The following is a 13,508-nucleotide window of genomic DNA, read 5'->3' as shown; positions in this document are numbered from 1 at the left end:
GATTACCCAGTTAAAAAGGTTGGTAAGTGCTGAACTGTGCTGTTGTATTTACAACCACACCACATCAGTTCCTTAAATAATCTCTTTACCCCTCCTGTTATAACACGTATAATTTGTCAACAGCTATAGCTCCTTCCTGTTATAATATAAAACAAATCTCCATAGTTCTTGACTAATATAATGCCTTAATGATCACTTAAAAATATTCTTGTATCTGCTTACTTAACCTTGTGCTATAAACCAGTGATGAAATGTCTATATACTTTACTGCCAATTAATGCTAAATGGGGATAAAAGTAAATTGTTACCAATAAAAGACAAAACAGCTTTGTAGTCATGACTTCATTTACAGTCTGATGATCCAGGCAGTTGTTTGTTTTAATGGTGCACACACCTTCTAGCTTTTGAATAACTTTATCGATGGATCCTTACAAGGCTATGAAAAGCAGGTGCAGGAGGCTGTGATAATGGTCGCCAACTGGCTCTTCCTGTAGATCTGCATTAGTGTTGAAATAATAAAGGTTATGTAATGGCAATAACAGACGGACAAATCATCAGCACAGTATCTTATCAGACTGCAATGGGAAACTCCAGCACAAAGCCCATCACTGAGTCACCAGAGAGCCGCGCATTCTCTCTAATCTAGCACCTGACTAACAGCTGTTATAATGTCAGTACAGCCAATTGCTTCAAACATTATTTAATTACAGCAGGGTCAAACAGGATCCATGAATGGAGTGAGACCATCTCCATGAACCCTGAAAATCTATTCCTTCTGGTTTTTCTTACTTCAAAGGCTCAAGAAGGATTAAACACTCTAATTTCAACTGTGCAGTATTTGGGCTGAGTTATAGTCTCAGCCTTTTAACACACAAAATGTACAGTGATTTTAACCCTTTGCAAAATTCAATTAATTTACCCCAACCTCCCAAAATAATTTATATAATTCCTCCAACTTTTGCCTCATGCAATACACTTGAGCAATTTATATAATTATACATATTTTATAACCAGTGGGAAGCCTGATTTTCTCAACTTGAAAGTGTATTTTGTTAATAAGCTTGAAAATTAAGTTCCCTCAGATCAAGTATAGAGCTGATTATCTGAAGGAGCTCCACTGAATGTGGAGGAACTACAGTCCTGTTGCAGAGCGGATTCAGTTTGTATGATAGAAAACCACGAACAAACAATTCACAGATTTGTTTTATGGAGACAGACAGACAGACAGAGTTCGAACAGGCTATGGTGGACTTGGTTTGACAATTTTTCATTGTAGCTTTTCAGCTAACAAACAGAGTGCGCTTCCACAAAACAGCACACATCAACATGTTACATTGTGACATCATAAGGACAGTCTTTGCACGTCATTTCACCGCTCGTTAACTGGACCATGTCTTGGTGATCTTGAGATGACTCAGGTGATCTGTAATGTGCTTGTGTTGTGGGAAATTGGCGAATTTGGCCTCCTTGATCTTGAGCCAGTTCTGGGCCCTGCGTTCTGCGGCGTGGCAGTACTCCTGCTCGGGAGTCATGTACGGCCGGCTGATCCAGTACTCGTTCTCAGCCTCTCGCTCCAGGCGCTTCAGCGTATTGCGGTTCATCTGCCACGTGATCTCTCGTGGACGCCGATACTTTCCAATCCACTGCTTCCCAGAAATGCCTTTCCGCAGCAGGGTGAGGGTGAGGAACATGGCGGCCAATTGTTTCTGAAAAGGTAAAACAGAGACGAGATCAGTGATCGCTGGAATGACAATGGTATTGTTCACACAAGAAATAGGTTTTCAATACAGCTATTGTGAATGAATCAAACACTATAACAACCACAACAATAGTACAGAATTATCATAGTTTTTTCATTGAATACACTGACTTGTCATAGTAGGAAAAGCAGAGGTGTTACTAAAAACATGAATGATTATATTTAAGTGACTCAGTAAGCCACGACCTCACACCTCTGCTTTTCCTCATGTGACATGTCACAACGTCTTGCATGAAAAAGTCCTATTAAAGAGCTTGAACACCCACACAAGTGTTTTATGTTAACTGACTGACTGGACCCCTGCTGGTTGAATATGTACAGAGCCTCTGTGAGGTAACCAAAGCCCACATACTAATAAAGGTGTAGAAGACTGGCAACTTGAATTTACTGTCACTGTGACAAAAAGAGGTGAGAAAAAGAAATAATTTGGGCAGCTTTGTGAGCATAAAGAGAGAAAGAGAAAGAAAGAGAGAGAGAGAGAGAGAGAGAGAGAGAGAAATTGGAACAACTGGACAAAAAAGGAAAAATATGACATGAACATGAGCCACAGAGACTGGATTAAGTACTCGAGGCTGGATAAATATGCAACTGGAAGCTAAAACATCTCACAGAAACAAATGGGGACAGCACCTGAACGGTGATGAAGGTATAACGAATATGTGAAACAAATGTAACAGGAGAGGAATAACAATACTGATCAAGACCAGTCTGTGCTTATTGGCGTGGAGGGTCTTGACCTTTTGGTCATAAAAAAAACAGCCGGTTTCAGCTTGATTTTTAGTTAGGTCATTCTATCCCACAAGCATCATAAATATTACTAAGAGTTTTACCACGTCGTAAACATTTACTGTTAACTTCAACCAGAGAGGAATTTGACCCATTAACTAACTAAAGTCCAAGTCATTCAGCTCTGTTAGGGAAATTGTGTTTGCAGCAAGTAATAAATTAATTACAATCCTACACAGAATGAACTAAAAAGAAAGAAACTAACTAAGAAATAGCTACTACTAAAATAAACTACTAATCTCAGGGTGCATCTCAGATGAGATGTTCCACATCGCATACTTGCTTACCTGTTTGTCTGCACTGTCTACTGTTAAATACACTGCTTGAATAAAAATGCACGATCATCAACCATGACTGCTGCTACTGAACCAGAGCTGCTGCCCAGCGTGTAATACTGTTGAACACACTCATCACTTTCACTTTTATGCATAAATCCTCATTTTCATATATGTATATAGTGTTATATTACAGGTATATATATAAATATATCTCATCCCATCTTTATTTAATATATTATATTATACATATATTATGTGATTAGCACTTCTGTTGCTGAGCTGACCTGTTTTCTCATCCAACAGATTTCATTGTGCCGTTGACCCTGTGTTGAACCTACGCATGACTGATAAAACTCAACTGGACTTAACTGTATAACCAGCACTAATTAAGATACTGTTTAACGTCGGCACAGTGTTGAGTCATGGATTGTGACAATTTTACAGCAGCGCATGATGATGACATCACATCTACAACTTTACCTCTCTGAGATCAGGTTAGTACAAAAAGCCAAAAGTGTACCAGTAAAAATTGTTAATAGCAACAATAATATTTTTTTATGAACAAGGAATCACATGACTATATGTATGAGACAGATGCTGCTGGTAGTGATGAACCTACAGACATTTATCACTCAACCGCTCTACAGAGCTTTATAGTCTTTTAGCTCATTGTTTTGATTTTATGGCCCACAACTATACATTTCTTGTTCAACAAAATATTACCTAACAAAATATTACCTAAGTTTGATACAATCTATATTCTTTCTTGTGTTGTTTGTTCTTTTTAATTTCTAAGTTTCTACAATATTAGAAGTAGATACAATAACTAGTGGCGTCAGGATAAAGAAACTTTCAGAGAATTTCATTGCGCTGATAACTTGTGTATTTCTGCATCTGAGCCTTTGAACTGAAATGACTTGTCGTGAAACTAGTATGGGGCTCAGGTTTTTGGGGTAGGCCACCACAACATCAACAATAATAATATAATAATAAAATGTTAGAAAACACAATTCAAGTCAACAGCACCGATGACTAAAGCTTCAAAACCATCAATGAGTTAAACAGAACAGTTCAACATTCACTTATATCATTTCTACATTACATCGTCTACTCCTAATTTACACTTTAACCCAGAATTACAGCGACAGTGTTAAGATGTGGCCATGCAGTGTGCTATGTGAAGCTAGCTTAGCTTTAGCCTAACGTTACAGATCAAGGGCAGCTCAAAAAGGACATGATTTTATTTCGGTTTATACTCATATAAAACGATACTGCACACTTGTTCCTTACCTCGCCTTTTTACTATGACAAATGTAACTTCACTTTCCGACGACAGAATGAAAATCACACAGTTTAAAAACACAAAACTGTAGAAATGTGTCAAGCAGCGAAGAGGTCGAACATTGTATATCCGGGTTAACTACGGTGCAGCAGAAGGCTCAAAGGCGTTCAGGTATGTTCGCACTTTTTTTTTTTTTCTTTTTCATGTTATCAGCTCAGTGCAAGTCACTTCCACGTACTAAGAAATTAACAAATAAAATCAATTATTTTTAAATTATATGATTATAAATGCGAGTGAAGAAGTTCTTTTAAGCCAGTTCTTGTAATAAAACCGTCCCTGAATGTTTGTGTATTTCACAAACACCAGATCCAGTCCCTGGTCTCCTCCCACTGTTGTGTAGTTAAAGGTCGCTTTCCTCTTCCAGCCGACTTCCTCACTCCTCACGCAGATTGTGTCCAGCTCTCTCTCGGAAAAAAAGACAAGATGTCTTTCTCTGAGTTGTTGTCACCAACCTCCTGGACTTTGCTGGCTCTCTTTGTCACCCTGTTATTAATGTGAGTACTTTCTGCTTCTGGCTTTCCATCTGTCAGAGTGGTGCCAATTGGACAGTTTTGCCTTTATTAAGCTGCTCTAACATTGATCCCAGCTGCTGTAACTAATATAACTCCTTATTTTTTTATAATTTAGGTACAGCATTTGGCCATATAGGTTTTTCAAAAAGCTGGGGATACCTGGACCGAGGCCTCTGCCTTTTGTTGGAACAATGTTTCACATTAGAAAGGTAAATACACATCTTAAGGACTGCTATGTAAGGAGTAGATTGATTTGATAAGTGAGAAGTAGAGATGACGACGTTTATAATGTCCTTTTTTTTTTTTTTACTGAAACATGATTTAGCAACTCCAATAACCTGCCTGGTGCTCATTTCCTTGGCTTATCTCTGCACATTATGAGTGTACCTGTTGGAAACTCTGTGCCCCCTTGAACTTCCAACACTTTAACACATTTATCTGAAATTCATTGCAGGGAATAGAAACTTTTGACCGTGAGTGCAACGCCAAGTATGGAGATGTCTGGGGGTGAGTTGTTTTGTCTTTCAAGGCAAACTCTTACAGATGGCATCAGTGGTGGAGGAAGCATTCAGTAAACTTACCAGTGCATCCTCTCCCAAGGGCCACCAGATAAATCTGAGGGCTCATGAGATTATTAATGGCACAGGAAAGAAAATAAAGCAAAGTTATGCAATGAGAATTAGAAGAATTAGACTTTTTTTTTAAATGTAATCTTGTATTAGTATAGAAGTTTTACTTTTAAACTGTCATTTAAATGAATCCATTTGATAAGGGAAAATCTCTCTTCTGGTGGAAACAACTTGATAATGTTTTTATGTGAGGCCAAAAAGATTGGAAAAGCATTATTTTAATGTAAAGTGGTAATCTGAAAGAGACTAGTAACTCTATATATCCAATCAGTGCCGTAAATTGAAAAAAAGCATAAGCAGCAGAAAATGGAAGCACCCAAGTAAAGTATAAGCACCTCAAAAATGAACTTAAATACATTACTTGTGTAAATGTGGTTAATTACTTCTAACCACTGGATGACATACAGCATACTTGTAATATTCACGACTATTCATAAGTGTCGTATCTGTTTGTATCTGTATTTGTCCAGATACCATTCCATGTTCCTCATGCGTTAGAATATATTTTTATTTTCAGTAAATGGCCATTTTATATCTCACTGTAGAAATAAATATTATCTTGACAAGTAGGATAGAAAGATTGAAAAAAATACCTTTTGAAATCATTATCATTATCTGGATATTGTACATGAATTAGACCAAGCTTGTCTATCCCAACATGTGATTGAAAATATAAAAATAATGATAACCTGTGTTTCTTATCCCGCCACAGAATGATAGAGATATTTCTTTCCTTGTGGGATTTGCAAAAATTTAGATCTACATATGTTTAATTCTCTCTTTCAGCTGACATGGATGCTTTATAAAATGTTCTCATTATTCAACAGCTCATACTTCACACTATGGTGCTTTGTTTTTGCGCAGTTTGTATGATGGACGAACACCGGTTTTAATGGTAACAGACCCTGAGATCATCAAAAATGTGATGGTGAAGGAGTGCTACTCTACCTTTACCAACCGCAGGGTAAGTGACTCATCATCTTGTTGTCACATTTCTGTGATGACAGAATTGTATTGTGTGTTATGCAACTGTAGTTTTGGGGGAAAGTTCAGGCATGTTAAAACAGCTACAATGATGTAATAATAACAGTACAGGTGGGAAGTCACTCATGCTAAGGCAGATAGACGTTTGGTACCTTATCTGGCTGAGGAGTACTTCAGAATTTTAAACTTCATATCTCAAACATATTTTGCTGAGCGTAAGTAAAGAAAAGGCAGCTGAGCATGTTTCATGCAAGTCAGGTAATCTGGATTTGAAGTAATGTCCTTCAGAAGATTACACCGTGGTCTAAAGGGGTCACATATATAACAGCTAAACTCTATGTTGTAACTTGTGTGGTGCCACATGTTTTGATTTAGTGATGAATAAAGATGTGACGTCTTCATTACTGAACTTTACATTACTTTTGTTACCACTGGACGGATCCAGACTGTTTCTAGTCTTTGTGGCAGCTGCCTGTAGTTTTATATGTGATAAACACCATGTTGGAAATATGTGTTCTCATTTGAACATGTTGTCCTGTCGGATTGGTGTGTTTTGTAAAACCATATAAGCTGCTCTTTGCAAAAGAACTTCAGTTTATGTTAAGTGTGATGTTTCAACTCAGAGCCAGAAAACACCCTCAGATGTATGACCGCATTGTCAGGACAGGAAGAAATACTGGGGGAATAAGAAGCTGCATTATTAGAGCAGAAAACATTGGTTGTGTGGTGTTCCCTCTGTATGGGAATCTAAACACTGAGTGTAGTTTCCTCTTAACTGTCCTCATGTTCACAGGATGCTATAGTGGTAGGACCTATGGAAGATGCAATTACAGTCGTTAAAGATGAAAAGTGGAGAAGAATTCGGAGCAGTATATCTCCATGCTTCACCAGTGGACGACTGAAACAGGTTGGTATCAAACCTGAGCTCCCTCTGTCTGCAGTGTCTACATATGTATATGTGTCCACAGAGTGTCAACATGTATTTCTCTCAAACACAGAGAAGTTGGCAGTGATAGAAATAAATATGCACATTATCAGCATTACCAGCAGTGGAAAGTAACCAAGTACCTTTACTGAAATACTGTAGTTCAATTTTGAATTACTTATTCTTAACTTGATTATTTCCATTTTCTTTCTGCTACTTTATACCCCACTACATTTGTGATAGCTGTAGTCAGTGCAGATGGAGATTTTACCTAAAACAAAATATAATAAGCTTACAGAATAAAATACACTATGTAAGACTGGAGGGTCCCAGTGACAAAATCTGTCTAAGTAGCCATTGTTTCACAAATAACAGCAAAGATTAGAGATTAAAAAAAAAAGAATAGAAATTTGTGTAGCAAAACTTATTTTTTTCTTAACTGCACCATTAGTCATTGAATGACCTAATGGAGGGGTCCAGCCCCGAAGTTGGGAACCACTGGACTAAACTGCCTAACTGTATGTAAAGTAGTTAAAAGCAGCTCCACCTCAACCTGCTGCATGCACATTTACATGAGTATTAACAATGAAGTATAACATAATATATGATATATAATATATAAAAATGAATTAGTCACAGGGGAAATCTTTTCCAGAATAAATTCTTTTGATTCTTCAAGTTCAATTTACTGATGATACTTTTACTCAATTAAGATTTTGAATTGACTTTCACTCATAGTGGAGTATTTGTACATTGTGATATTGATACTTTTACTCAAGTGAAAGATCTGAGTACTTCTTTCCCCACTGAACGTCACACGTTTCTTCTCTTTTTGAAGGTCTTTCCCCTTGTTGTTCGCTACGCAGACCGTCTCATTGAGAAACTTGAGAAACAAAAGAATTTGGATGAGCCTGTCGACATCAAACTGTATGTTTTTAATCTGTTATATGGCAGCAATCATTACATTGTTTGCCATAAAAAAATAAACATGGTAGTTCTTAATTCATGTTAGATTTTAAAAGGAAACCACCTCTGTTTTTTCCTGCTGCAGACTTGTGGGTCCTTACAGTTTAGACGCTGTGACCAGTGCATCTTTCAGTGTTGACACAGACTCAATCAACAATCCAGATGAGCCAATTGTTGTTCATCTCAAGAATATGCTTAACTTTGGATTTCGGCCAATAGTCTTAGTGGTTTTTATGAGTATGTCCTCCTTTCAGAGATCATTTGATTTTATGACCACCTTGGTATCACTTGCATGTAAATCCTGTAACAACTCTTTCCTTTCAGTGATATTTCCCTTCGGTGCCCGTCTGCTAAAATTCCTGAATATTGACGTCATGTCCAGAGTCAGTATGGATTATTTATACAACATCATCAAGAGATTTAAAGACCAGCATCTTGGAGAGCACTCTGTAAGAGTTTAACCTTAAACAAGTGAAAAAGACATTGCAGAAAATTATAAGATAGCTTGACATTTTTGAGGAAATATGCAGAATTCGCAAGTTAGATAAGAAAACTGATACCACACTCATGTCAGTCTGTTAAAGATGAAGCCACAGCCAGGAGCTAGTTCGCTTATCTTAGCATAAAGATTGGAAACATGGGGAAACAACTCGCCTGGCTCTGCTGCCTGTAATTTGTCCATAATGCCAGCACCTCTAAAGTATTGAATAATGATTTCACTCTTTTATGTTGCAATCCATTTCGCAATAATCGGTTCCTGTTTTTTGTTTGAACCTGGTTCAAGTGGGAGTTGCCCACACTTAATGCTACCACTGTCAGAAAAAGTTTGAAATTGTGAAATAACCTATGTGTACTGAGCTCAAGAACTAGGATTCGGAGAAGCAAGGAATAATATAACATCTTTACATTTTTTATGTGTGTGCAATGAATATTGGCACATTCTCAAAAAATAAAAATAAAAATAAAGGTTTTTCCAATTACCTTTAGAAAGTGGTTTTAAAAAGTGATCACTCAGGCTTAGACCACACATACAAACAACCAAAAAATAAGAAAATTCATGTTGTGAACTGGGAGGTGAATTTGTATAAATAAGCCAGGGTTTTTCTTCACAGCCCACCCCTCAAAATTGTGCCTCTATTGTATGTAAATAGGGGCACAAATTCTGTCAGCTGTAAAAAAAAAAAAAAAAAAAAAAAGAATTAGTCGATAGATACAAAGAAGGTAATACATTTTCACAAAAACATCTTACTAAATAGCCCTAACACCTCTCTTGTCAATATACCTTAAAATGTATTATTATTATTATCTATTAGGTCACAGAAACAAAGTTTGGCGTAACATCGGCTGAAAAATAATATAACATATAAACCTTTAGTAAAAACCATTTTGACACTTATATCAAGCTTCTCATCTAACTCTCAGAAAGTGAATAAGCATAATTCCCAAAATGTTGAACTAACTTTCTCCTGTTCTCTCCCATTCAAATTAGCCTAATATCACTCACATAGAAATTTGGTGCCGTTTCTGTCCATGCTGAATATTCTCTGTGCTGATGTAGGATCGAGCGGACTTCCTGCAGGTGATGGTTCAGAGTGAGATACCAAAAACAGACATAAAGAGTGAACATGAACAGCCAAGTAAAGGTATGTTTTCACAAAAGCAGTACTTCATCAAAGTCTGCAATCTGTTTTCTGTTTACATTCAAATCGGTTCTTATACCTCAGGTTCCTCAAATGTGCCACAGTTCAATTCAATTCAATTCACTTCAAAGGCATTTTATTGGCATGACAGTTTGAGAAAATATATATTGGAAAAGCATCAAAATATAATTTCCAAAAGTAGCACAAGCAACACCAAGATCGCTTTTCTCTGTTTTATGTCATTGTAAAGTGAATAACTTTGTTTCCAACAATCTGATTTGAATATGTCGACCTCAGCTTCAGTAAATTATAACCATTGACCAAGCCACTGATTAAGATCAAGTGATAATGAAAATAATTGCTTTGACTATAATCTGTCTCATGTAATTATTAAATGTGTGTCTATCTTAAATCTAAAATATCTTTATACTACTCTTCAATGGAGTGAATAATAATCTACAGTAACAGCCACTAATGACACCAGTGGTACAGTAGCTTTGAGTAAGATTTTTTAAATGCAGAGCAACCCTTTCGCCTTATTTTGTTGTAGGCTTGACTGATAACGAGATCCTCTCCCAGGCCTTCATCTTCGTCTTCGCTGGCTATGAAACCACCAGTGTCACTCTCTCTTTCATCCTTTACAATCTGGCCACCCACCCTGAGGTGATGCAGACCTTGCAGAAGGAAATCGATGCCAGCCTACCAAGAGATGTACAGTAATACATTCATCATTCATATTGTCCACTAACGTTTTATTTTACTGGTCCTTCATTTTTCTGCTAATTTCCTGGAAACCCTCTTGATTTTTTCTTAAAAATCAGCTTAGCTATATTTTAATTTTTAAGAAAAGAGTAGGAATTTATGCTGTAGGTAGCTGATGCCAAAATATTTGAGTCTCCTAAGATTTAGATTTAGATTTTATAAAGCATTTTAGATCTGTTTTTGAATCTATAAATATTCATTTAAGTGAAGTTTATGCCGCTTATAATCTGTGACTCAAACTGATGATGTTCATCAAATGAGATACATTGACATTTGACCTTATTGCCACTCAGCAGTTATACTTACGGACACATTTATACCTCAATTCTACAGACTGGACCTTTAAAATAAAATTACTCTATGGGACATTTTCTGTTTAACCAGGAATTCGGCTTTGTCGGAAACTGATGAGCTGTCTTCACTTACCCACCTTTTTTTTTTGCTCAAAAACTTGAATAAAATGAGCAGGTACTTTGTCCATTTATAATTAGTAACAAAACACCCTTGGAATTTGGGAAATTCTCGAAAATTTCTAGGAAATTAGCAAGAAAATATGGGACCTGTGAATTAAGGCGTTATCTACTGTTCCAATCCTTATGTTTATTTTTGTGTTTGATGCCTCCTTTACCTCCTTCACCTTTTCTAGGCTCCAGTTTCATACAAGGATCTGCTCAACCTGCAATATCTGGACCAGGTTATCTCTGAGTCAATGCGTTTGCTCCCTACTGCACCTCGGCTTGAGAGGATGTGTAAAAAAACTGTCCAGATGCAGGGCCTCACCATTCATGAGGGAACCATGGTTGGGATTCCTGTGTGCGTGTTACACAAGGACCCACGCTATTGGAGCTCACCTGAGCTTTTCAGACCAGAGAGGTGAATGTGCACCATGCTAAACTTTTATTCTTCGCATTAATGAATCCAGGAAGGAGAGAATCTTCTCTTCCTCCACAAGAAAATGGAATTACTCAAATGTGCCACGCTGTTCTTGAATTGATCTTCAAGAGATGGAGTTGCACAGTTGTGATGGAATTCTAGATGTTCAAATTTTCCACTTTTACTGACCGTTTCTTGGCTCAAAGGTTGAGGTTGGGAGTGAGTTCATTCTTGACCTTGGGAACAGCAGCTGACAAATATAACCAGTACTGGCCACAGGTGACATCACGAGATGATGGTAAACGCTGAGAAGTAGCGTAACAGGAGCACAAGTGGACAAGATCCAACAAGTCAGCAAACTGACTCAGCGGTGGCAGTCACATAGTAATATACATCTTCCATTAATCCTGTAATGCCTGACCCCAGAAATAATGAACATGATGAAAATTCTGATTTCTTGAATCTGGAACCTTTATTTGGCCCTTTCACAAAATTTGAAAAAAAAATTACAAAAAATTATTTGCATATAGGTTTTTCCAAATTTTATACATGATTGTACTACATACTAAAATGCAAAAAAATATGTTATTATAACTTGCTTCAACAGATTAAGTGTTCATGTTAGAATATTACTGAAAATGTCACTGGAAAATCGTAAAAATCGCAATTTTCTTTACCTTGATCCAGTGAGTTGGGAACTATCTGAAGGGGTTGGAAGACAAGTATCAGATTGGATACAAGAGGGTTTTGAGTGAAGTTTTTACCATAAGGTGATGCAATAGGTCTCAGAAATGCTTGTATCAAATTTGATGCATTTGGCATTATAGGGTTGACCTCCATAAGCTACTGCTTATGCAGGCAAGCAAGGCTGTAGCAGCTAAGCCTCTGAGTGTATTGAACTGAGCAAGAGAGAGGGAGCAGCTTGTGTAGCAGTGTTGATGAGGCATTAGGATCTCAGAAGCAGCTGGGTTATATGGCCTTTCAGCCAAATGTGCAAACAGATCAGGCACTGCGCATACCACCAAAACAAGACACAAAAAAATATCATTTCACCAACTGCATTCAGGGATAATAACCAACATGTTCATATTTCAGTATTTTGCAGCCTTGTTGCAAGTAATTTTATATAAAAGATTATTAAATTAAATTATTCTGTGTAGGATCACGATGGTTTTAATTGATGCACACCCTCTCTCGACTGTGACTTCATAATTTTTTAAAAGTTTGAGTTCACCCTGGTGTGTGTGTGTATGTGTTTGTGCAGGTTCAGTAAAGACAGTGGGGACGAGGTGAACCCGTACGCGTACATGCCTTTTGGACTCGGCCCTCGTAACTGCGTTGGGATGCGCTACGCTCTCCTCGTCGTGAAAATGGTCCTTGTCCGTATCCTGCAGCGTTACACTTTGGAAACATGCAAAGACACCATGGTAAGAAATAAGAGCAACGCACCTATTCATGTGCATTAAGACTTGCATACTCCTCTGTCCCTGATTTTACATTCATTTCTTCCTCTAGATTCCTTTAGAGCTTGACTGGAAGTTCCAGCCGACTCAGCCAATAAAACTCAAGTTTGTTCCCAGACAACACTAGCTGTCTGAAAAGGAAGATGTCTGCATACATCATTCTTCTTCTTTTGCAGTTGTTGTTTTAATTTGTGGCAGCTGCTGAGAGGATGACATGTAAAGTTTGTACCTCAGAGGTTAATACTGCTGAAGCTCACTTTTCAACAAAGCACAATTAACATTTCATTTGATATATTAGATGTATTTTTATCTCTTTTCCACTTTTCCATGAATGAATTGAATGATTAATTTTACTGTGTCTTGATGCTTAAATAACACAAAAGCACATATAACTTTTATCTTATCTTCTTATAGTGCAGTACATTGATTTAAATGCTGGTGTTGGTGGCTGTTTTTCTACACAATACCTGCATAATTCCTACACAATTGAAACATATTCCACAGGGACTTTTTGTAAGGGCAACAATAGAGAATGTACAATAAATTAATAAATACAAATATCCATGTTGTTTTATCTTATTTTGCATGA

At 37.1% G+C, this 13,508-nt stretch overlaps 2 protein-coding genes across 2 annotated transcripts; one reads left to right on the top strand and one right to left on the bottom strand.

Annotated features, from left to right (window-relative positions):
- Nucleotides 1–1,185: 1,185 nt before the first annotated feature.
- mrpl57 (mitochondrial ribosomal protein L57) lies at nt 1,186–4,279 on the bottom strand. The gene is made up of 2 exons (XM_071480080.1): nt 4,114–4,279; nt 1,186–1,706 (listed from the first exon to the last, which is right to left on the bottom strand). Exon 2 carries the CDS (start codon nt 1,689–1,691, stop codon nt 1,380–1,382), a length of 312 nt encoding a protein of 103 aa, XP_071336181.1. The 5' UTR covers nt 1,692–1,706; nt 4,114–4,279; the 3' UTR covers nt 1,186–1,379.
- Nucleotides 4,280–4,502: 223 nt separating this feature from the next.
- LOC139622644 (cytochrome P450 3A30-like) lies at nt 4,503–13,498 on the top strand. Its single transcript, XM_071480078.1, has 13 exons — nt 4,503–4,659; nt 4,793–4,886; nt 5,132–5,184; nt 6,171–6,270; nt 7,084–7,197; nt 8,054–8,142; nt 8,267–8,418; nt 8,506–8,630; nt 9,740–9,824; nt 10,372–10,532; nt 11,230–11,456; nt 12,721–12,883; nt 12,972–13,498. The coding sequence occupies exons 1-13, from the start codon at nt 4,589–4,591 to the stop codon at nt 13,044–13,046; spliced, it is 1,509 nt and encodes a 502-aa protein (XP_071336179.1). The 5' UTR covers nt 4,503–4,588; the 3' UTR covers nt 13,047–13,498.
- The last annotated feature ends 10 nt before the right edge of the window (nt 13,499–13,508 follow it).

The sequence above is a fragment of the Trachinotus anak genome, unplaced genomic scaffold (assembly GCF_046630095.1).
Source record: "Trachinotus anak isolate AG129_WGS33_773 ecotype Australia unplaced genomic scaffold, CSIRO_AGI_Tana_v1 ptg000007l, whole genome shotgun sequence".
NCBI lineage: Eukaryota > Metazoa > Chordata > Actinopteri > Carangiformes > Carangidae > Trachinotus > Trachinotus anak.
Note: the sequence above shows the minus strand (reverse complement) of the source record. Positions and strands in the feature narration are given on the sequence as shown.

Bases quoted from the DNA above. Each gene is read 5' to 3' on its own strand.
- LOC139622644 (XM_071480078.1), top strand. From the start codon at position 4,589: ATGTCTTTCTCTGAGTTGTTGTCACCAACCTCCTGGACTTTGCTGGCT. The intron at 7,198-8,053 runs GTTGGTATCAAA...CTCTTTTTGAAG, and splicing joins CCAGTGGACGACTGAAACAG to GTCTTTCCCCTTGTTGTTCG. The intron at 8,419-8,505 runs GTATGTCCTCCT...CTTTCCTTTCAG, and splicing joins AGTCTTAGTGGTTTTTATGA to TGATATTTCCCTTCGGTGCC.
- mrpl57 (XM_071480080.1), bottom strand. From the start codon at position 1,691: ATGTTCCTCACCCTCACCCTGCTGCGGAAAGGCATTTCTGGGAAGCAG.